At 42.2% G+C, this 25498-nt stretch overlaps 2 protein-coding genes across 2 annotated transcripts in view; one reads left to right on the top strand and one right to left on the bottom strand.

Moving 5' to 3' along the window:
* ATG4B (autophagy related 4B cysteine peptidase) overlaps positions 1–19724 on the bottom strand; it is a 48621-nt gene extending 28897 nt beyond the window's left edge. Inside the window, exons 1-5 of the mRNA XM_060242128.1 lie at positions 19574–19724; positions 14806–14904; positions 11423–11494; positions 3061–3159; positions 490–591 (exon numbers count right to left, since the gene is read on the bottom strand). Coding sequence (XP_060098111.1) covers positions 490–591; positions 3061–3159; positions 11423–11494; positions 14806–14904; positions 19574–19583 — 382 coding nt within the window. The 5' untranslated portion in view covers positions 19584–19724. The remainder of the gene's footprint in view (positions 1–489; positions 592–3060; positions 3160–11422; positions 11495–14805; positions 14905–19573) is intronic.
* Positions 19725–20228: 504 nt separating this feature from the next.
* Positions 20229–25498, top strand: part of THAP4 (THAP domain containing 4) — a 39624-nt gene continuing 34354 nt past the window's right edge. The window contains exon 1 of the mRNA XM_060242121.1: positions 20229–20430. Within this exon, the coding sequence (XP_060098104.1) occupies positions 20348–20430 (83 nt within the window). The 5' untranslated portion in view covers positions 20229–20347. The remainder of the gene's footprint in view (positions 20431–25498) is intronic.

The following is a 25498-nucleotide window of genomic DNA, read 5'->3' on the forward strand; positions in this document are numbered from 1 at the left end:
ATAAAATTACTAGCTCTTGATTAACCACATGGGCTCTAATGTTGTCTACAAAGGCTATAAATAAAACAGAAGAAAGGGAAGAAAAATATTGTTGGGAAAAATGACACTATAGAATTTTATTCTAAAACAGCCTGGTAAATTACTGTTCAATAAAACATGAAATCTGAATCACCGTGTTTCCTCTTCTTTTTCAACATATCAGCCTCTCTTTCTAAAGAGCATATGCTGTTTTGTTAATTTACAACAGTGACAGATGTATATAAGTACAAGCCTACCATCTGAACAGTCTTCATTCTTAGCATATAGGAATGATGTGCTATATGTAGTATATAAGTACAAGCCTACCATTTGAACAGTCTTCATTCTTATCATATAGGAATGATGTGCTATATGTAGTATGCCATAAATGAAAGAAACCACCACCCACTAATGTAACAATATCCAAAGGAAACATAGATGAGCTACTTGAAGGAACTTGATGCATCTTACCTATTTGATGGATTGAATAGTAACTGTCCTTTTTGTCGATGAAAGCATTAAGAACATTGTAATAGTTGTCTGTCTGCTTTTTCCCTTTCATCCACCTCCAATCTAAGATACAAAGTATGTTTTAATTAATATTTACAACACTCTACCTATTTTCTCTGTGTACTCATAGGTAGCAGATAATTTTTTGGAATTGTGAAAACAAAATATTTAACAAGACTGTGACCAAGTGTGAAATAATTTTACTGCTCTATATTTATACACTATGAAAGTACAGTATTCATGAATATAGTCCCAAACTAAGCATGAAGTATAAGTAGGCCTCTTTTTTTGTTTTTGCTGTCAAGTCGCAACCAACTTATGGTAACCCTGCAGGGTTTTCAAGGAAAGAAATCTTCAGGTTTGGTTTGCCATTGCCTGCCTCTGCATAGCAACCCTGGAATTCCTGGTTCTCCCATCCAAATACTGACCAGCCAACCCTGCTTAGCTTCTGATGAGATCAGGCTAGGTCAGGGTAGGGGTTTTTTGCTGTCAACTCACAGATGACTTATGGTGACACCACAGGACTTTCAAGAGACTTCAGAGGTGGTTTACTATTGTCTTCTTACGCATCAGACTCTGGTATTCCTTGGAGGTCTCCATGCAAATACTAGCCAGGGCTGATCCTGTTTAGCTTCTGAGATCTGGCTAGCCTGGGCTATCCACGTCAGGGCAAAATATAAATACATATATATTTTTAAAAGTCTTCTCTTCCAGGTTTGACTGCTTAATAAGAAAAAACTGGAAAATTAATTGAACTATTTTACCTAAACTTAGTGTAATGCCTATCTACATTCTCATCCTGTCACTATCAATAACATAATTTCACATACACATGTGTACATTTATTTATTTATTGCGCTTGTATCCCGCTCTCCCCAAATGGGCTCAAGGTGTCTAACAACAGTCACAATTCGATGACAGATTCACATTATAATGATAAAACATTATTAAAACATTAAAATATTAAAACAGTTGAATACAGTTCAGATGGCGTTCTGTCTGTTTTGAATTAATTTGTGATGATATTATGAGGTAGATAGTACACACCCCCATAGATGTTAAAAGTCCCTCCATCTAGTTATCAAAAGCCTGCCTGAACAGATATGTCTTACAGGCCCTGTGGAATTGTGATAAATCCCGCAGGGTCCTAGTCTTCTCAGGGAGGGCATTCCAGAGGGCAGGCGCAGCCACGGAGAAGGCTCATGCCCTTGTTGTGGTCAAATGGGCATCCTTTAGCCTGGGGATCTTTAACAGATTTAACGAGCTTGATTGTAGTGAAACTGCCATATGAAGCTGCCTAATAATGACTCAGACCACTGATCTATCAAGACCAATATTACCGTATTTGCTGGCGTATAAGACTACTTTTTTGCCCTGAAAAACATGCCTCCAAGTGGGGGGGTCGTCTTATACGCCAGGTACACTTCAGTTGGGATAGACATAGCTGCCCATAGTGGCCTTCCGATGCTCACCCGGTGCCCATAGTGGCCTCCCGATGCCCGCCCACCTCATTCTACATACCGTCCAGTATCGCATGGTATCCAGCGCGGCCGCGGCGGGTCATCAGCATGGCTGCGGTGAGCATCAGCAGCAAGACAGGAGTGCCAGCCTTTTCGGCGTGACCGGCCCGTTCTGCTTGGCGGGAAGCAGCGGCACTCCGGCCCACCCCTTGTCTACGCAGAGCTCGCACATGCGCACTAGTGCCGGTCACAGGGAGATGCAGGGGCGGGGCGGATGTTCTTTTACCTTTTATTTGGTGTGTGGAAGGTGTGCGGAAGAGGGGGTAGTCTTATATGGCGAGTATATAACAAACTCTATATTTTGAGTGGAAATGTTGGGGGGGTCGTCTTATACGCCCAGTCGTCTTATACGCCAGCAAATAGTATCTACTTTGAATGGCAGACATCTTTCTCATCACCTGCCACCTGATCCTTTAACAGGAGAAATCAGGACTGAAGCTGGGACCTTCCACATGCAAAGCAGATACTCTCCCACTGAACCAAAGCCCCAATTCAAATTTCAATTCTATTCTCCCAGGCTCAAAACACAACTTACACTGTAAGAAATAAGTGGATACACAGTTAAAAGTTATTCTAGCAGTTAACACACAGCCTTGTGAATTGCACCTTTATTCAATTCAAGCCTGAATATAGTTTTGAACAAAGTGGTGCTACCAAAGGACAGCTGGAATATTTATCAATCAGTTTAATTAGTAGACAGCCCAAACAATTTTTAAAGGACCTTATGGTATCTTTACAAATTATGGCATAGCGGCTTTGAACCCACCTAGAATTTCTAGTGGCACAAGGAGAGAGCAATTCTTGCTATGTCCCACCTTCTAGGGGGGCTTCCCCTGCCTTTCCTGGGGCTCCCCTGTCCCCCAGGAACAGCACTAGGGGGAGACATTGTGGGGTGCAGTGGGAAGGGTGGAATTGACAAAAATGTCACCCTCTTTTCTTGCACCTAGAATACTTCTAGGCTGGATACAAGCCCATGTCCTCTCCACATCATTATTATTTGCATTTAACTTACCTCTGCCTAAGTGTCTGCACACTAAGGCCTGAGCAAAGATCATCTGGCCACATCTCAACATGCAGCCCCAACCAGTGTCAGATGTAGGACCTGTTCCTCCTATAGCCAGAAAGAAATCAAAGGCATCAACTTTTTTTGGTATGTGCCACAAGGCAATGAAGGTTTATGGCATTCCTGAATATGAGAATGAGTACCTAAAAACCAGACTCTGGCATTAAGTCAACCCTCTGTTCTCCTCTCATTATTGTTGCATGTTCTCCAGCTTAACAGACTGGAAGCAGAAAGAAAAAACAAAGGAAAGCAAAACACTTTTTTTTCCCTTTTACAAAAATACTTGTTGCAGATCACAAATGTTCCAGAAGTCATAAGCTGGGGAAACAGCAGATCTCTGTATCCTTCTCAGGACTCATAGTTCAGTAATCACACACAAAAAAAAAGCCCAAGCAACTTGTTGGCAAGTATGCTGTTTAGCTGGCTGTAATCTTTCAGACTTGGAAGTATTTTCAATAGAGAGCTCACCCATCCTGAGTCACTAGAAATAAAAAAGATGTGGGATTGAAACCTTACTGACCTCAAGTGAACTACTAAAATATACTCTTTTACACTGAATTATTCCACTCTTCTTTGGTAGATATCATCTAACAATTCTCACCAATCTCAGCTTTCCTGAAATCATCACTGTAGCTCCTGATGTGTATTCTGAAGTCTAACCTGGGCGCTTTTTTTGTAGCCCAACAGGAACTCATTTGCATATTGTAGCCCAACAGGAACTCATTTGCATATTAGGTCACACCCCCTGACATCACCATTGTTTCACACAGGGCTTTTTTGTAGAAAAAGCCCAGTAGGAGCTTATTTGCATATTAGGCATTTCTGATTTTTAAAAAGCCCCAAATCTAACTATTGCATTAAATTTAAGTTCATCACATTTTTTACATATAGGCAGATACACCTGGAACAAATGAGAAAAAAACAGAAAGTGGGCTGGACTGCACTTAAAGGACCATTTCCTCCCGTATTGTCTAACCTGTTGTGACGAGGAAATGCAAGGATGCCCAAATTAACAAACAAGTGGCCTTGGCCCTTAGATAAATCATACACTCTAGTGGGAACCAGGCAATAAAAATCCTTTTACCAGCACAGACGAAACATTCACCCATTTATGGAAACAAATACGGGTAGAATGGCCAGTAACTATTTGCCCACCTGTCAAGAAGAGGCATGATAGATCTCTTTTAATACCTGAGTAGGGCCAATAAAGACCAAATATGTGCACCCTGTTATAACTGGGTAAAAGTGAATGGTGGGAAACAGGGGAAACTCAGTCCCCATTTCAAAATAGGTCAAAGACACTGGTTTCCAGCCTTTCTGGTATGATTACCCACAAGTTAATTCACCTGGTATGGTGGTGACCCACTTAAAAACAGAGCTTGCACAAATATATACAATTGCAAAAGCCTGAGACTAGTGTTGCCAACTTTCATGTGTGACTTATACAACAACACAAAAAACTGTGGAAAATAACGAATAAATCATGAAAATTACTTCAAAAATATAATTAACTAATTTTTAAACACTACAACATCACATATTGCATATTATCAAGAATTCATGAATACAAGGTATAAAGTGCAGAGAGTAAATTTTCAAAAGTGCTTGAAGTTAATCATGTCCATTTCCGACTTAAGACCCTTGAAGACTATTCACCCAACTCTGCAGGACAAATAAAGTGCCAGTGTCAACCGTGTTGCAAATGCAGATAGTTCTTGTTTTTCAGAAAAAAGTTTTTGATTTTAAGACGTTACTTTAGACTTTCATCCTTTAAAGAAGTTTGATATATAGTGGATAGTCATCAGGTTTTCTCCAGAGCTAGTGTCACAGAAATGTGGTATGCTGGGTGCTGATAAGTGGGATACGTCTCTCAGATGAAGACACTTGAAACAGTATTACAGGCTTTACTGTTAGAGGCTGATATAGAGATAAGCTTCCAAAGAGTACATAGAAATCAAATTTACCTTGCAGTCTGTAACTTTTGTGTTTTTTAGTGTGTCTTACAAGCTGGGAGGATGAATAGGGTTGCACTTACCTGTAGCCGTTGTTCATCAAGAGGTCTTCTGTGCAGACACACAAGGGGACTGTGCAATCGCAGACCAGCTGCAGAGAATAGCCACCAAACTTTTAAAGGAAGTTTCTAGAGCCTAAGAGTGCTCCCCTTCCCCTCCATTTTCAGTTTTCCCCTCCCAATGGTCATGTGATGGAGGAGGGGCGAGCATTCTTCCTTCAGTTCTTCCTTTGCTGTTGTAAGCAGCCAGTGTCAACACAGCGGGGAAAGGAGGGAAGGATTTGTTCCTGCACAGAAGACTACACAATGACACATGGTTACAGGTAAATGCAATTCCATTTTTAACTTCATGACTTCTGTGCAGTCACATGTGGGAGAATAGAAAGTTCACGTACCGAGGAGGCAGGTGTGGGTTGGATCAGCAGAAAATTGACTTAAAGACTGATTTTTCCACAGCTGCCTCATTCCAGAAATCCACATCCACGGAATGCCGAACAAACATTGAGGGCGTCAACCAGGTGGTTGCCTTGCAGACATCGTCTAGGGGTAACTTGGATAGAAATGCTGCTGACAAAGGCATGGCTGCTTTAGAGTATGCTGTTCTAACTTTGGACACTATCCATCTAGATAACATCTGTGAGGATGCTGCCTTCCCTTTATTGGGGCCCTTGAAACAAATGAATAAGTTCCTATCCCTCCTAAAACTCTTTGTTCTTTATAAATAAAAAAGAAGTGCCCTTCTAATCTCTAGTGTGTACAGTGTTCTTTCTGATGTAGAGGCTGGGGATGGGAGAAACACAGGGAGGATGATATCTAGCCTCAGATGAAAATGAGAAACCACTTTTGGTAGAAAATCCAGGCTGTGCCTGAGTCCAACCTTACCTGATCGGAATTTTATGAAAGCGGGGTCACAGCTTAATGCACACAGTTCTCCCACCCTGTGAGATTGCTACCAGAACACTTTATATGACAGAAATGACAAATCAGACTTCACCATTAACCAAAACGAGAGATAAACTCCACTGGGGAATAGGGTGTACAACAGATGGATACAAGTTATGTAACAGGGGACTTCCTGGACTCTCCTGTAGAAAAAATTGTGGAACCCTTGACTCCCTCGTGAAAAGTTAAAATGGCAACCAAGTGTACTTCAATGAATGAGGATATCCTTCAAAGTAAGAAGATAATAAAATAGGCTATTCACAGGTATTCAGTCTGATTCCCTGCTCCTCTGCCCATGATATACATTTCTTTCATTTGGAAACATAAGACTTTCATGTGGAAAGTCTACAAGAAGCAATTATAACTTCTTTCACCCTTTGTGAAAGGGCTCCTAAGGCAGAATCAACCAAGCTGTCAGACTGCACCCTGGGGTGGCAGATGGGGCCCACATGAAGTTTAGTTTAGTTTATTTGATTTATATCCCGCCCTCCCCATCAAAGCAGGCTCAGAGCTTCCGCTGGAGAAGGGGACTTGTAGAGTCCCCTGGCCAACTTCCACAGGGTCAGAAACCATACCTTCTCAGCCAATAGGGTACAAGGAGTATGCAGGCGGCCCTGTCCCTCTTCTGGATTCTAAAAGGATGGGGCCCATTAAAAGGTGACCATGTCAGTGCAATTGGACTGCATCCCCAAGTTAGTCATGGTCTGCCATTGCCCTGGAGCAAAAAAGGCTGCATTTGGCATTGGTGGTGGAGGTGAAGAGATCTGTTTTGGGAAATCCCCAAGATGGAGTGGAGATAACAACTGACAACTGCTCTTGATTAATGTCTACATCTCTGCTAAGGTGTTGTCTTGCCCTGCAATGTGAATGGCTGTCAGATGTACTCTGTGTTTTATTGCCCACTGCCAGATAAGAGAGGAAACCTCTTTTAACAGAAAAAATGCAGAGGAAGACATGGAAGGATATGAAGGCAGAGGTTAAAATTCCAAGAAATAACCCATATTTATTATGGATAGCACACAGAAATCGGTTGCTTTCAACCAAAAGTCAAGCAACTCGGTTATTTTCGCAGGGCCTGTAAGATGGAGCTCTTCCGCCAGGCTTTTGATTGAACCAGCGGGCATCCTCTGAAAGGCATCACTACCCCCAGCATTTCACCATTGTGGTGTTATGTTGCGCTCCTGGCTATCAGACGCATGCTGTTTACTGCCTATGTTTGTAGAACCGTTTGCTGTGCTGTTCCTGTTTTGTATTATCTGTTTTTATGGTATTGTTTTTAATTGCTGTTTTATTGTTGTGAGCCACCCTGAGCCCACTTGTGGGATAGGGCGGGATATAAATCTAAAAATTAAATTAACTTAAATTAAACCTGGACACCCTGTCCAAAAAGAATGTCTCTCATGCTAGTCAAGACATTCCCTACTCCTTAGCTTGTTGCTCCCTGGGGGAATGGGAAGAATGTTTTCCTCTTTGCTTATTTTGCATCCTACCCTGAGCTTGTTGGGGGTGGGACAGTCTATAGGATTGTTGGGATGCTTGGGGAGCCTGGTACCTGTGTTTCAAATAATCACAGGGTCTAGATTGGTGAAACCTTTGAGAATGCCTGGGAAAGTACCTCTGCTTATAAGGTTGAGCTGGAACTCAAGTCAACCCTAGAAACTTGTCCGTTTTCCTATTTTTGCAGATGTGGTCTAGGAAATCATCTGTCCGGTCAACAAAGAGCTCCTGACCCTTGAATGGAAGATCTTCAATCTTGGCCCTGGTGTCTTGTGGTAGTGCTGAGAATCTCAGCCAGGAATGCCTCCTCAGGACATTGCCTGAAGCCATGGCCCTACTGTGGCAATCTGCCACGTCTGGTTGCATTTAACTGTTGTATTCTTAGTTTTTGCCCTTCCAGCATCAACACCTTAGTGAGTGGTTTTTCCCACATCCAGGATCAATTCAACAAATTGTGTCATATGACTCCATAATTGCATCTGATACTGGCCGATGATGGCAGTAAAATTTGTAATCTGAGGACCCATGGCACCTGATGAATAGAGCTACCAGCCTAAGTAGTCCAATCTGCAACCCTCTTTGTCCGTCAGTGAGGAATGAGCTCCCTATCATCCTTTTGCTAGTAGAACTCTGGAGACCAGAGAGTTGGCTTGTGGATGCTGAAAGAAGTAGGTACATCTGTTTTCTCTGACCTTGGATAGATTTTCTAGCTTTTTGGTAGAAGCTGCAGAAAAAGCCAGTTTGGGCCATGCACTCACTGCAGTGTCCTGCAGCACAGGTAGGGCAACTGGTCCCGACTCCAGGCTGTGAAGGACCTTTATTATGAGATCCGAGGCCTGAGGTTCTGAAGAGAGCTACTCTGGATTTAAAGCCTTTGCCATACAAATTATTTTTTCCAGAATACAATTTCAAATCTTCTGTAGGCGATGGAGCTGAGGGATCATCCAAGGTGTCATCCAGTGAAGGCACAGAGGTGTCTTCTGATTCAGATTCTTGGTCAATCCCCTCCTTAGAATCCGAGAATTGAGACACTGTATCTCACTGAGAGGGTGTTGCTTACTTGCATGACTTCTTTTTCTGTGGTACTAGCTGACAATGAAATGTTGGAAACTGCTATTGAAGGTCCCACAGTCCCCACTGAATAGGTAACATCACTGGAAAAGAGAACCAGAGGTTCTGTTGCAGTGGCCCGAGAAGAAGCCCATTGAGGCTCTTGTTGTTTATGGTGGAGAGCAGGACCTGTGGATGGAACTTTATAGACTTTCTCATCCAGTGACCTAGGAGAATGATGCCTGTATCCCTATGGTGATGATATCGAGAGGTTGACGGTGGGTATTGAGCTGAGAGTGAATGGTGCTGGGATAGGTGTGTTGTTTGTGTTTTACCTTCATCTTTGATTTTGCTGACAGTGGTTCCAATGCTGACTGTGACACAGTCTCTACCTCCGCTTGTTCCGACATTGGCATGTATTGGAATTGAGACTTCTGAGGGGTAGTCTTTTCTTAGCTGATTGTTTTTCCATTATCAGTTCTGGGGCACCCAACGCTTTTTCTACAAGGCTACTTTGAGCACACCCACTCTCCCTTCTCTGGCCTTCAGCATAAGGTGGTGGTAGGCAGGGCATGAAGCAGTATTATGTCCTTTGCCCAAACATAAGAGACATGACTTCTGCTTGTCATCTTGTATCATTTTGGCTCCACACTCCTCACATTTTTTAAACATCATGCTCTCTGGAGTCTCATGTAGAAGGAAAAAAGTCAGTTTGGTATACTGGTTGAGAGTAGCAGACTGTAATCTGGAGTTTGATTCCCCACTCCTCAATATAAAGCCAGCTGGGTAACCTTGGGCCAGTCACAGTTCTCTCAGAGCTCTCTCAGCCCCACCTACCTATACAGAAGTATAGTGTCAAGATCACGTGAAGTGATGGTATCACTTTATCTACTCTGGTTAAACCTCACCTAGAGTACTGTGTTCAGTTTTAAGTTTAAGAAGGATATAGACAAGCTGGAATGTGCCCAGAGGAGAGCAACAAAGATGGTGAGGGGTCCTGAGAACAAGTCCAATGAGGGAAGATTGAAGGAGCTGGGTACGTCTAGCCTGGAGAGGAGGAGACAACTGAGAGATGATATGATTACCATCTTCAAGTACTTGAATGGCTGACATTTAGATGATGGTGCAGTTATTTTCTGTTGCCCGAGAAGGTCAAACCAGAACCAATGGGTTGAAATTAAAACAATTTTTTTTGGCTAAACATTAGGAAGAACTTCCTGGCAGATCAGTTCCTCAGTGGAACAGGCTTCCTTGGAAGGTGGTGGGCTCACCTTCTTTGAAGGTTTTAAACAGGAGCTAGATGGCAATACTGATTCTGTGAATTTAGGCAGATCATGAGGCAAAGGGCAGGAAGGGTTGCATCAGTGCTTAGTTCTCATGGCCCTTTCTTACATGTCCAGGGAAATGCTGCTCACCACTTTGTTGCCAATCAGCAATTTTTCTCCAGGCCAGTTTCACCAGGGATCCTGGAGAGGGTTTTCTGCCATCTTCTGAGCATGGAGCAGGGGTCACTGGGTATCTGTAGGTGGGGGTATCTGTGCATTTCCTTCATTGTACAAGGGGTTGGATTAGATGACCCTGGGGGTCCCTTCCATTATTCTACTTCATAGGATGTCTATTGCAGGGAGAGGAAGGGAAGGAGATTGTAAGCTGCTCTGAAACTCTGAGTGAAGGATGGGGTATATATCCAACTCTTCTTCTTCATCTTCAAAGTGATCTCTGAAGAAAATACCTCAGTAAAGCTCATGCCCTCTTTAAGGTGGGAGTAAGAGAACTGAGGAAAGAAGGCTTGCCCTCCTCGATCACATGATCCTTGGCCAGGAAAGGCAATGTTGAAGATGGAGGGGAGGGAGAACACTCTTAGGCACTAGATACTTCTTTTAAAATCTTGATAGCTCTTCTCCCTGACTTGCCTGAGATTATGAAGTCCCCATGTGAGACTGCACACAGGGCTGGCTCGCCCACTAGGCAAACTAGGCAGCTGCCTAGAGCACCAGGAGGAGGAGGCACCAAATTGGGCTCCCCCTCCCTCCCGGTGCTCACGACAACCACCCAATTCGCCTGCCTGCCCCTCCACTGTGGCCCCCCCACCGCTGCTGCCCACCTTCTTTCCTTCCCTGGCACTGCAATGCAGCCGCACTCTGCCCTCCACACACACCCCCTGGTGCTGAGTTACGCCACACCAAGGCTGGGCCCTACTGGCTTCGATGCGGCCAGCGCACTATTTAATGCTTTGAAGCCCACACGGAGAAGGCTTCGTTCCCCCTCACTTCTGGTTCCAGGCCTTCAAAGCATTAGATGGTGCACCAGCCACATAGAAGCCAGTAGAGTCCAACCTCGGCGCAGCACAGCTCAGTGCACTCTGAGAAGGAGGGGGCGATGGAGCGCAGCTACGTTGCAGCCGGGGAGGGAGGGAAGGCAGGCGGCGGTGAGGGGTGGCGCCAAGCCTTGTTGCGTGGGGGGTGACAGAGCACTGCGTTGACGCTGCAGGGGCTGAGGGCAGCGGGCAGAAAGCCTGCCTAGGGCGCTGTGTGCCCTTGGGCCAGCACTGACTGCACAGAAGCCATGAAGATGAATTTCCTTTCCTTCCTGGAAATATAATCAGATTTCAGCAGGAGACCAGAAATATTCACTCACTGTCTGTAACTTAGACAACTCATTCGTACCTGAAATGAAAAAGTGGGCTTACCAGATTCTGGTGGCACTAGCCAACATATGCTAGTCATTGCTTCCATGAGGCAGTGGGGAAATCAGTCAGTAAGAAACAACTTCATTTACAGCATAATCTAGAAAATCAACTTTTCTTCTTACCAATTGCAGGAAAGTTTTTTCTGTATGTGAACCAAAGACGAGTAGTCACATCTAACAAGATATCCTCTTTCTCTAAAGAAATGAAAATAAGGTATGTCGTTACACTTCCAAGAAGTGTCATTGTGCTGAGTTAAACAGATGCAGATTCATTGATACTGACATCACGTTAATGTCAAGCCATCAGGAACCAGAAGGTATCTCACAATAACTATAAATATCAAGATCTAGATTCAAGTCCTAGCACCTTAGAGACCAACAAGATTTTCAGGATATAAGCTTTGGAAAGTCAAAGGTCCCTATGTCAAATATACATATCAAGTATCTTAACTGCAAACTAGGAAAAAAGAGTACAGGACAAACAAAATAAAATAATGAAATAGTCAAAAATATTTTTACCTCCTCAGTTTAAAAAATCAGATGGCTTGCAACAATCACAAAATATATGCAGAGTTCAGGTGATTTAATAAAAATGTGAATGAGCCCAGTTTGTGCTGGGCTCATGTACACACCTAGCTACCTGCTCTCCCTGCCCCATCCTCATGTAGGGCTTGATGAAGGGACGGTGGCTTATAACTAACTCTGGTTATGCTGGATATATGAGTTCAGGTCAGGAGATTAACTGGAAGTAGTTTTCCTTACGCTAACTGGGATCCTAAACTAGGATTAAAACCTGGTTTGGAACACTGACTGAAGAGGAATGATTACTTTAGTTAGGCCAGATTAGTTAAATCACCATTCACTCATCATGGTCTGAGAGAAGTGAGGGACGATGGAAGAGCCTGGGATGTACACAGGCGCTGATTTGTGCACATTTCTATTTAACTGTGGTACAGACCACTGGAAACAATATAAAACTCTGAATAAAAATAACAGCATTTCAAAGTCAGAACAGTAAACATGATCAAATAAAATGAACATTAGAACAGTAATATAAATAGTCTCAGAAACAAAAATTCCACCATATTTAAACAGCAAAACTACACAACATGAAAATCAAGACAGGGCTGGCAGGAAGAAGAAAATTAATCATGGTAAGAATGTCATAAAGGTAAATGGAAAATATGGGTGTCCTACAACAATCATAGCTGAAGAGACTTCCGGGTTTCAGCGCTTCGTCTTCGGTGGGGTCTGCAGAGCTTGTCCCCAGCAGCCCCCTGAATCGGGCAGTTGGAGGGGTACCACAGCTGTGGTATCCCCAGGGGGTCCCGGGCAAGGGTTCCCTGACAGTAAGGAGCTTGACAGGAGCCGGGGAGAACAACAGCAGTCAGTCCCTGAGTCTCCTGTCACTCCAATGCTCCACCTCATTGATTGCCATGATGGCAACAAGAGGTGAATGCCCGACTTTTCCTCTGTATCAGCAACTTTCTAAGCGTCTTCTTTTCTACCGCAATTGCTGAAACTCTACCATGCAAGTAAGTTTACTTTACAATCTAACTGACTAATGGAATTTCTATTGTAAAACCAAACAGGATTGTTCAAAATGAAGGTGGGAAGGAGGACAATTTCCCCCTCCCCAACAAGAGAGGCTTCCAAAAGGAGAAGAACAAACAGTTGAAAATCGGCATCCCTTTCTCTAGCATTTTTAATTGGACTGAATACAGATATTCAAAGTGATTTTGGTTTATAATTAAATAAGCTACAACTGGAACACTAACATATTATAATTCAGTCTGAATAAAAGCTGAATATTTTCTTAAGAGAAATTTATCTGATGGGGGAGCGGAACTGATGCGGTTTGAACTGGAATGTAAGGAAAAAGGACAAGGCAGGAGGAGAGAAGGAGGATAAACTAACCGGGACTCTGAGCTATTCATTGACTTTTGTTATTGGACTGAGTAATTCTGTGGAAAGATGACTTGGCAAAATGAAGCAGATAAAAAAGATTTTTTTTGCTACCATATCCTCCATAAAGCATGGAATCGGTCTTTTAGCAGAGTTAATAGAAAAGCATGTGGAAAACTTTCTTCTGAAGTACAGCGAAATTGAAAATCTACACGAGCAGAAATGTTGAGAGATCCCAGAGTTGTCGAATGAGTTGGGGAAAGTGAATAAACAACAACCTGGAAATGCGCTGGATGAAATCAAGATGGAGACAACTTATGCAGTTTTAAAAGAAGAGCGGAAAGCACGACTTGAATCTAGAACTTACAAAGCTGTTGTAAGAGAAAATGACAGTGTGTGGGCCTTATCGTTCCCAGCAGAGCAGATGAACATATGGAGGGGAGAAGCTATATATTGTTACAAAAAATCAAAACTTGGAAAGTCTTTAAAAAGAAGGGATTATAAACTGTGTCTTTATATTTGGTCACCAACAGTACAACGTAATAATGCTGATGTTATTTTGAAGTGGAAGCTGGAACTTTATAAACTAGAGTTTTTATGCTTTATAATACAAGCAGAGTAACCCAGTAGAGACTGTGTTGTAGAGATTGCATTATTCTGTCCTTAGGCAAAAATAAATATGCATGGGGGATGAGGTCTTTATGGTTTATCAAGCCTCCTCTTCTTAAAGTAAGATGATAGATGGAGACAGTATATCCAAAAGTTTCTAAATAATTCCTGAATAATTATTTAAATAATAATTAACTTACACAAACAGTTGGTTATGTTCAACTCACATTAATTAAGAGAATATAGATATCATATGATATCTGCTCCTGATCTCCAACTTTGGAACCAGTTTATATTGACATAGACAAAGTAATTGCTTTTATTTTTAACTCCTGTTGAAAGCAAATAAGTTATTTATAGATAAAGAATGTATAGTCATCTTGCCTGTTTATGCTTACTTTTAATATTTTTTAAACTATTCAGTTAGTTTTGTTCTCTTGTTTTTTCTTTTTGCTTTTCTTTTTTTCTGATAAGTGATTTGATCCTAGGTGCATCAAAGATAAATAACTTAGATTTATACCATAGGTATTACAATTGTACAAAAGTTTAAAAAGCTACAAAAGGACTGTAGAATTTGATGGTAATATTTGATTAAAACTCAAAGACTTGCAGGTAGAAGAAATTTGGGTTGATTTTTTTGTTGTAGAAATATAACTGAAATATTTTGTGTTTTCCTCCTACTTCTCTGTTGTACCCCCCTTTTTTTCTTCTGTATCTCCCTACTATGTCTTTTCTTATACTTAAAACTAATAAAAATTTGTAATGAAAAGCAATCATAGCTGAAGAATGATGACTTTCTCTAAAATTCTATTGGATCACATGGAAATTGTTAGACTGAGAAAGAGAAAAGACAGGGCTGTTAACATCAAGGGACAAAACTCAAGATTAAATACGCACACATCCCCCAGCCAAAAGGCCACAAAGAGAGAAGGTGGGACAGCAGAGTTCAAAACAATTAGCTGAAGTTCTTGCTTCATACATTGGCAAAATACCTGTTAATACACTGTATTTTCTTCCCAGTATCCAAACAGGCTCTTTGGTCTCTGGGAAGTCCTCATACTCAAACCTGAGAGTATCATATGTTAGAGTAGCTGTTCAAAAATAAAAACACACATAGTATAAGTCACAGGCTCCTTTTAGAGTTTCTGTCCCATGTAAAATACAAATATCGCAAGGTCACTAGCTTTAGAAAGTTAATGGTAATGCAAGGGTCATTGATGCACCATACATACTTAAAATAAGCACCAAACCTTTTGTGTCAAAATCAGCCTTCAGCAGAAAAACGTCAATCCAGAATAACACAGTCTTGAATTTAAGCAATCTTTTTCCATCCCAAAAGGAAAAAAAATGTGTAGGCTTTTACACATGTGAGTGAAAGAGCTTGTATTAGATACCAATTAGCCAGTTACCTTCTCCAGCAGTAACTCCACTCTAAACTATTCCTGTGGTGCAGGGGACCCCCAGGAACAGCATTTTAGGGGCCATTTTGGCCTGCAGCAGGAAGGGAAAGGCAGAGAAGTTGTACTCTGCAGATGGAAACACTTCTATCTGGGTAAATTTTATATTGGATCCAAGTCAGTGCCCTTAGATTATCACTTATTTTGGGCACAAGCTTTTGATTTTGTTTAAAACCACTGTTCAGTCTTTTTAATACTTTTGAATCATGAGAGAGTCCAACCTCTTTTTACTCAAATCAAGAGACAACATAAATGGATTTCCTACAGAAAGCATCATATTGTTCAGATTTTCAAGTTGGTTTCAGCTAACACTGCACTTCAGGTGCATCCCACACAAGTCAAATGCAATTTACATACCCTTACCCTCTGAGCTCCTACATCTACTTTCTGGGCTACATCTAAACAGCTGTAAGACTGAGGCCAGCCAGATGAAGCCAGAGAGTAAAACATCTTCTCAACTAGTGTTTTCAGATTTATACCACACTCCACAGTCCTATCATCTCCTTCTCCTTGATTACAAACAATAGAGGTCCACTTAAGCACTGGCCTCTTCTTATTCCATTTGCTCTTTCTATACCTATAATCTCTGCCCCTTCAACACTGCTGATGCACTCTTCAGTTTTCCTAAGCTGGAAACTAGAATCATAGTCTCACAGACTTGCAGAGCAATCCTAAGCCGGTGAACTCTGAATTCTACTAAGGTATATTCAATGGGGCTTGCTCCCATGAAAGTGCTCTTAGGATTGCATTGTTAATGCCCCATTATTCCATCTTCTGCTCCTCATTTCCCTGCATCTGTGGACAACTCTAGAGTGAGTTCGCCTCAGCATAAATGACTAGCTACCAAGTTACAAATAGCATCAATCTCATCACTCCACGCCCAGCTGAATCTTTCATTCATCGCATGCAAATTCAAAGAACCATTCCACCTATCTTGCTAGAACTCAGCCATTTACTGGATGCAGCTAATCTCTGGCTGTTATGTACTCTACTGGAACCTTCAACTGGTTAGCCCTGATGCTCAATTGGGTTACACCACTCACAACACTTTGTTTCAGCTTTTTAAAGAAATGATAAACATGAGATAGGGTTTAAGAAATTGCGGAAGGCTCTAGGAGGGAAAAAGACTGGCTTGTAAAGTAAAAAATAAAAGTGAGTCCCTTGTTGCATGCTTTGATTTAAAAAGTGCCTTCTTTCATATTGCTTATGTCTTTGGATGGCATGCTTGCGCAAGCATTTAACAGTACTTATATAACCAAGTGTTTAGAGCCTTGATCAATCATGAAATCTGGCATTTCTATGCACCTGATATCTTCTCCTCAAACATATGTGTTCTGTTATATTTTTACCCTTCATGGGTGGCTGATTTTTTTTTAAAAGCATTAAATGTTAGAACATTTAAGATGAAAACTTATATTAAGTGTGTGTGTGTGTAATTTAGTATCAGGAGTCATAAGACTTTCTTTGGACTTTAATTCAAGGATGGTAGTATGGACTTGTTTACATGCACTCTGTAAAGAAATCCCATCTCCAGAAATAAAAACTTAGTTCCAGTCATGCTGACTGGCTTGGACTAGCCACGATGATCTTCTTACACTACTGATTCCTCACTCTCTCTAGAGAACTATGAAAGCTGTCTGTTCTATACTTTGTATACTATAAAGCACTACTGACATTAAAACGCAAAAGTGTAGTAAATGTTTTCCTCACCTACATCACAAATCAAGTTCACAATCAAATAGAAAGATATTTTGAAACGTCCAGATCACTTTGAAACTATGATTAAGGCATGCCAAGTAACCACTGCAAGGCATAAGGTACAACACCTCTCATTGACCAGAGCCCAAGATTTTTTAAAAATCTTAGCTCTTTCATAAGGTGACAGGACACCATCTCTTAGCATTTTAAAGAGATATTCCAAGGCCATTTTATTTGCTAGAGCTTTGAATGGGTTCTAGGATGCCGACATTTTAAAGAGGTTTATTTAGGTTTCTATTTTGCATGTTTTAAATTTGGATTTAAAGCTGCCTTGTGCTGGGGGAAAAGATGGGATATATCTATTTTAATAAATAAAAGCTTATGATTGAATGGCACATACCTGGTGGTAAATACACAGCAGTGTTAATTCGCTCATGTAATTCAAAACTCTATTATATTTTCACTCACTGAAGCAGGAAATATTTATATCGCACACCTAACACATTCAGTGTCATCCATGGAATATGACAATACATGCTATGTCAAAGAAAGGGCAAAAAAAAATAACCATAATGATGAACTGCCACCATTCTCTTAAAAAATAATCATTCTATACCCTGGCTATGAACTACCACCGAGACAACATGAGCAAACCTATACACCCTTGTTCTACCTGGCCTGTAACTTCCACACCTAAAATGGACAAAGTAGAGTCTCTCAGCAACACAAAAGTCTTAATTTCTTCATAAACAAGGATAGTATTTGTCAAGATCAGAGCAATATATGCCATGCAGTGCTTCTATAATGCCAGCTTTTATGATGCAACCCCAACTGCTGAACAATCTCTTAACTGCTTTAACAGCAACTTCAAAAGCAACTGACCTTTTGTAACCAATGTTAAAATAGAGTGGCATCATAACACCACTTTACAGAAACTAGCCAAACTGTAGGTTAAGATTATGTATGAAGATATGCCTCAATATGTAAGTGTTGCAAAACATGACTGAAATGAAATTAACAAGAGGTATTCAAAGGCAGGTATTCAAACCCATTTACATGAATTAAAGGGCATGTAATGGTAAAAAAGCTCAGGAAAACAAGAATTCTAAAAGGAACTCCTAACATATGACCAGAGGTTTTAATGTAATAAATCCAGCTTCTGTTCACTCAGCTGCAAACTTCACCAGACAGCCCCAGGCAAGTCACTATTTTTCAGCCTATTCTGCTTCATGAGTTCTTGTGAAGATGAGAAAGTACTGAAAACACTTTAAAGGAAAAGCAACAGAACGTAATAAATAAAACACAAATGGCATCAGACACAATGCAATAAAGAACCAACAATTAGTCCTGAAACCAGAAGAAGCTTCTTCTATAAGGAGAATCAGTGTGATTGATTACAGACAGAGTCCTGAATTGTGAAGATCATGCTGAAGTTAATAATCTGCAATAAAGTAATTTAAAGATTGTAACTCAATGCCAGATCTTTACATGTCATATTACTAGATTACTACATTTCAAAAATACTGGAATACTCAGACTAAAATGTTCTGAAGTAAGAAGCAAATGTTTTTATGTAGTCTTACAGTTTAGCACTGATCGGGCCTTGACAAATCAAGGCTATTGACTGAAACAAATACCACGTGAAACCAAAAACAAAAAGAAAGTATTGATGCATCAATTATTAGTGAGCCATTTGGGGCCTTTCAAAGCAGGAAGTGAACTGGGAATGACAGAGTCATTCCATACCCCACTTGATTGCTTGTCATATGAAAATATGAAGCACCTTATACTGAATCAGACCCTCAGTCCATCAAAATCAGTATTGTCTACTCAGACTGGCAGCGGCTCTCCAGAGTCTCAAGCTGAGGTTTTTCACACCTACTTGCCTGGACCCTTTTTAGTTGGAGATGGCGGGGATTGAACCTGGGACCTTCTGCTTACCAAGCAGATGCTCTGCCACTGAGCCACTGTCCCTCCCCATTGTCATTCCTGTAGAGTTGTTTCCATGTCAGCAGTGGCACTTTGATAGGCAAAATATTAATATCACATATTAGCCAACCTCCTTTCTCGCACAACACACAATCAACTGATATAGATGGACTATATCAGACAAGTATTCAAATCTCTCCAGAACATCCAGTCATTCTTGCATTTTTTCTCTTTATTGGAAATCTTAAGGGGCAAAGTTTTCTAAAGACAGGGCCCCAGGTGGTGAGAAAGCACTAGCACTTTAGTATTCAGGCCCGTTGGCTGCTTTGCTGCGGTGATACGAATACTCTGGCTTAGCCAGCCAGTACATAATTAAAATCCAAGGCGTATGTCTCTATTAATAAAAGGAGAGTAGAAGGCAAGATACATTTACTTAGCTCCCTCAACAACTTTCCGCTATTTTCACCTTTATAAGGAAGCACGTCTATTTCAGATGCCGCCTTCTGACCTCAAGGAACGGTCCTCTCAGAGACTTCTTACCAGCCCCCTCCCAGTACAAGCTTCTCCAGAAAAACAAACCAGCCCTTCACACATGCATCGCCCTGAGCCCCAAAGACAAAGACAGCCGCCTCCTGTCCCTCATCAGACTCCCCCTTCGAGTCGCCCACAACCTCACCCGTGTCCATTCTGCCCCCTCGCCAGCTTCAGGAGCGGCCACTACTGTCTCCTTGCAGACCCAGACCACCACAGGAGTGCACTCTAGCCCACTGGCTTCGACAGTTCAGGTCTGGCCCAATCGCAGAGTTTATCACAGCTCCTTCAAGTGGCGATAGGTCAACTGAACGAGCCAGCAAGTTTTTCTGCACTACACCCTCAGCCTCTTCCTAACCAGGGAGCTGACATTTTGTTGTACGGATAGGATAACTCTATAAAGGGGGCTCGTTTAAATCCGATTTCGATTCTGCTGACCCAGCAAGAATTGTCCTGTGTTTTGAATTCATCTTCCTAATCTATCTGAGAACAACAACAACAGAAAGTTTTAATAAAGCCGAACACGGGCGTCGCCATCTTGCTGTACGGAGCACCTAAGCCCGGCCTCTTGTCGTTAACATGGCAGCGTCTGTCAGAGCAAACAATATAGGCTGAGAAGCGAAACTGCCGGCTTTGTCTGTCTTTCGCTTCTTCCGATAGATTAAGAGTTGAGGTACACAGAAGAAAGAAAAGGGGCGGGGCGGTCAAGGCTGTAAGTGCTGCTGTGACGTGGCGACACTGAAGGGGGCAGGGCTATTGAAATGACAGTTTTCTTCCGTACGGAACTACCGGTAGCTCATTACGGCCGTGTGGAAGCAGCTGGAGGGGAACCTGGCCGGCCCCGCCATCTTGCTGTACGGCTGGGGAGGGGGTGGCTCGGAGGGAGGCGGAGGCAAGGCCGCCCGTGCGGCCTCCGGAGATGGTGATCTGTTGCGCGGCTCTGAATTGTTCCAACCGGCAGGGCAAAGCTCCTCGAGGCCGAGCGGCCGTCTCCTTCCACAGGTAACCGCAGGGAGGGGAAGAACCGCTCGCACCTGGGAGGCAACCGGAGCCCTTCCCGTCTCGCCTTAGGCAGCTCCGGACAGACAGACAGGCGCTCCCTTGGCCCTTCCCCGCCCCCCTGACCACAAAGCCACACGGGCCGCCCGCTGCCCCCCCCCCCCACCCGGGCCTGCCGCTCTCGCCTCAGCGCACCTCCACCTCTCGGGGCCGGGAAGCCCGAGGAGCATCCCAGAGACAGAAGGGAGGGGCGATTCCCGCCCCCACTCAGCCTGCCTAGGGAGAGAGGGATGTGCGAAGGCTGAAAGCCCTTGCTTGGGATGAGTCCAAGAGGAAGGCGGCGAGGCACTCTGTACATGCTTCTTCAGGGCTGCCACCTCGCGGTTGACGGCTGAGGCCTAGCCTGGCAGCAGCCTCCCGAGCTGAGCCTTGCTTCCAAAGTACTAGCTGCCTGGACTTCTCTTCTCTGCACCCGCTCGGGTTTGTCAATGTGTGGCATTCCTGTTTGAAAGGTTGTTTGTTGGCTTGAAGTTTGGGGGAAAGGGGGTATGCAGCACGGTGCAGAAACGCTTGTACAGGTGCCCAAGGTGCAGCATACCTGACCTGCCCCTGTTTGGCTTGATGGAGCAGTGTCTTTTCTAGCTGCCGTTTGGTGGGTGGTGCTTTTCCTGGAAGCTTCAATAAGAGGGGTGTAGCCCTTGAACTAGTCCCTGTCGCACAGCTGTGAGAGTCAGAGCACTCTTGCCAATTCTTGACATCTTGAAATGGATATGCATTCCATTTTCATAGCTGTAAAGGCAGGTGGAAGAAATAGTCCTTTCTGTAGGCTACTCTGGAAAAAAACAGGACAATCTTTGTGTCAAATGAGAGATTTCCAGTGCCTTTCAGATGAACATTATGTCTTTCTTCTTCACTGTGAAGATAAACTAAAAATATACTTTTTATAGCTATACAGATCTTATCCATTGTAATAACTGGAAAAGACACACCTTAGATAATCAAAAAGTAGTGGGTTGACAGTTATTTTAATGTATGTAGTCTCTGTGTATTTCACATTAAAACTGTTCTCAGGAACTGGGCAGCAATAATCTCCAATTTATACGTGTGTTTTTCTGATTGGCATGCAAAAGAACTTGGATAAATGTCATGTCAGTTTCAAGTTGCAATTTTGTAATATTTTTTGATACTGTTGTTATTTTGGCAAAATATTATGCACCTTTATAGATAGTAGCAGAATTGCTTCCTGTCTGAAACAGAAAAAGCAACTGCACCTCTCAAATCTGAAAATGAAAACAACTGAACAGGGACCATATGTACAGTATTATAACACTGCAGTACTGTGCAGAGTTACTCCCTTCTAAGCCCATTGGTTTCAGCTATCGTAAACTGAAGAACTCTGTACAGAAGTGTGCTGAAAACTTATGAAACTTTGAAATTAAGAACACAAACATTTACTTGCTAGATCAGAGCAGGTTTTTTAGTCCAGCATTCGGTTTCTATCAGGATGCCTCTGGGAATTTGTAATCAAATAAGAAGCTGATGTTTGTATTCTGTTTGTTCTCAGAAGCAGGTACTCAGAAAGTATACCATCTCTGAATGTAGACATTCCATATACCTATTATGGGTAATAGCTATTATGGACAATAACTTTTGATTGATCTGACCTTCATAGAATTTTTTTTTACTTAGGGAGCTTCAAAACTGATATTAAAGCTCTCTATTAGAATGTTCCAGATATTTAAAAATGATTTCAAAAACAGCTGAAGAAGCTCATTTAGTTTGCATAATCTGATCTTCTGCCATTAACTTATTCATTTTAATCACAGATTTTAAGTAGAGGGTTGCTACCATTGGTACGAACAAATGTTAAGTTATCAAGAATGTTGTGTAAGCTAATGAAATCTCTGAGCAGAGATCATTCATTTTGTGCATGATAATTACAGATTTTGCTTTGCTTAGATATCTTTTTTCTTTTTATAGTAGAAGATTTACAAAATTAAATAAGTAAACTGCTCTTTTGTCTATAAAATGACTGAAACTTTGTTACATAAGAACCGAGGGATCAACCAGAATCCTGTTTTACACACTGGCCAACCAGTTGCCTGGGGGGGGGGGGGGGCGCAACAAACAGGACACAGGAGCCAAGCTCCTCCACTGATGTTGTCTTATAGCACTGGCTTCCTGTCTCTAGATGTGGAGGTTCCCTTCAGGCATCATAGCTGGTAGTGACTGAGTGGAAGTGTCAGATTTTTTTTAAGCTATCTATGCTAGTGGTCATCACTAATTCAGAAATTTATAGTGCAATCCAAAGCAGAGTTACACTTTTCAAACTCCACTGCAGTCAGTTGCCTTAGAAGAGTGTGACTGTTTAGAATTGCATTGTTGATTACTCATTGAGAGAAATACTTCCTTGTCTGTATCCTGAATCTTTTGCCCATCAAATTCATTTGGTTCCCCTGAGTTCTAGTATTATGGGAGAGGGAGAAAACATTCTCCCAATATACACCTTTCCTGTTCCGTGCATATTTTTATAAGCCTTTATTGTGTCATCTTTTTCTAGTGTTCTTTGTTCTCTTTTTCTTAGTCATCTTTTTCTAATGGAAAAGCTGTAGACACTTTAGCCTTTCCTCATAGGAAAGGTGCTCCAATGTCTTGATCATCTTAGTGGTCCTCTTCTGCATTTTTCCATTTCTGCAATGTCTATTTAGAGACAGAGCAACCAGAACTGCACTCAGTATTCTAATTGAGGCCACATCATAAATATATACAAAAGCATTGCAATATTTTCTGTCCCTTTCCTTCTAATCCCTGACATGAAATTTGTGTTTTACACGGCTGCATACTGAGTTGAAATTTTCATTGAGCTGTCCACTATGATTCCAAGATCTTCCTCCGTCACCAAACAGTTCAGTAAATGCATATCAGTATATATTTATTTTTGTTCCTGTGTGGACCACCTTGCACTTAACTACACTGAACTACATTTGCTACATTGTTGCCCAGTTACCCAATTTGAAATGATCCTTTTGGAGCTTTTCACAATTGTGTTTTCAGCATAGCAAATAATTTGGTTTCATCTGTAAATCTGACCACTGCCCTACTAAACTTCAGTTCCAGATTCTTTATGAACAAACAGTACCAGTTACAATACAGATGCCTGTGGGACCCTGCTGTTTATCTACCTCCACTGCTGGAACTTTTGCTCTGCTTTCTGAGAGGACTTGTTTCTATCCCACAGCTTCTAAGTTTACTCATTAGTCTTTGGTGAGGGACCTTGTCAAAAGCCTTTTGGAAGTCCAGTATTCTTTTACAGTCTTTGGTTCAACAACATGATTTAGCTCACATGGGAGTTAATATGCCTCTACCTGTGAGTTGCTTTTCAGTATTTGCACTTGTAGTAGTTCTCTGGGTGAGTTTATTCCCCTTATGTTTTCTAGCTTACTTTACTGATACACATTAATACACAGAGCAACTGCACTCATACTACATCCTTTACTGTCATGTCTATACATTTTACATCCAGGGATTCCTGTCTCCCTATGACTGGTTTCTAAAATGGTTATTATATCAACATTGTCATTTAGTATCATGAATTCCAGCTACCCCTTCTGGCATTGTAATACAGACATATGTACCTGATTTTCCTGTCTTGGCCATCAGCAGCCCTTTGGCCTCTTCTCAGGGGTATAGTTTACTGCTCTACTCTCGTTAGTAAGTTTTAGCCCACTTCTACAGTTGTTACCATTTACCCCATCAGGGATTAGTCATCCTAAACTGGAGCCTCCCTACCTTCTAGTAGCATTCGCCTAGGAGTTAGTTTGAAAGCTGCCCTGCAGCCTTTTGATATTAAGTGCCAACCCCTTTGTCCATTTCGGATTAATTGACACCTATCTATTTTGTTTGGCTTGTCTCAGTTTTCCAGCATCTGATAAACCTACACCCTCCTACTTTCTCATCTATGCACTGAGTTCCCTAACCTCTGCCTCTCTACTTGGCCATGCGCATAAGCAAGTAGCAATTCTGGGAATGCTGCCTTTGAAATTCTGGGATGTTAACTTTCTGTCAAGTTAGTAACCTATATTTCTCCTTCAAGACTGCAGAGCTACATTTCCCAATGTCATTGGTAGGTAGGTAGGTAGGTAATTTTATTTATATCCCGCCCTCCCCGCCGAAGCAGGCTCAGGGCGGCTGACAACATCATTCAATTATACAAAAACAACAAAACAACAAAGTTACATTTAACGTTAAAATTCTAATAAGTTTAAAATTGATTAATTAATTAGTAATAAAAGTGCTAGTGCTGTTTGTTCTTTATATGATGGCGGTAATCCTTAGCAGTCACTTCCTTCATCAGCAATCACTTCCTTCATCAGCGAAAGCCAGTCGAAAGAGGAAAGTTTTGCAGGCCCTGCGGAATTGTTCAAGGTTCCGCAGGGCCCGCATTTCCTCTGGAAGTTGGTTCCATAGGTTCGGGGCTACAGAGGAGAAGGCCCGATTACGGGTGCATTGCAGCTTCACCTCTCTTGGTCCGGGGGTGGTCAGCAAGTTTTTTCCAGCTGACCTCAGTGCTCTCTGGGGTTCGTATGGGGAAAGACGGTCCCTAAGGTAGACAGGTCCTCGACCATATAGGGCTTTAAAGGTGATGACCAGCACTTTGTAACGAACCCGGTATGTAACTGGCAGCCAGTGCAGCTCGCGCAGCCCAGGCTGTATATGCTCCCATTTAGGGAGCCCCAGTAACAGTCTGGCCGCTGCGTTCTGCACCAGCTGCAGCTTCCGGGTTCGGTACAGAGGCAGCCCCATGTAGAGGGCATTACAGTAATCCAGTCTCGAGGTGACCGTTGCGTGAAGTACCGTTGCCAGATCTTGGCGCTCTAGGAAGGGAGCCAACTGCCTTGCCCGCCTCAAGTGGAAAAAGGCTGACTTGGCAGTGGCTACAATCTGGGCCTCCATTGATAATGAAGGCTCCAGTAAGACTCCAGTAAGACATTGGTGTCAACATGCACCACAACCCCTGACTCCTACCCTGCATTAGCTACCAGCTGATCTAGAAAGAGTGTGATATCAGCAA

The sequence above is a fragment of the Heteronotia binoei genome, chromosome 6 (genome assembly GCF_032191835.1).
Source record: "Heteronotia binoei isolate CCM8104 ecotype False Entrance Well chromosome 6, APGP_CSIRO_Hbin_v1, whole genome shotgun sequence".
Lineage (NCBI taxonomy): Eukaryota > Metazoa > Chordata > Lepidosauria > Squamata > Gekkonidae > Heteronotia > Heteronotia binoei.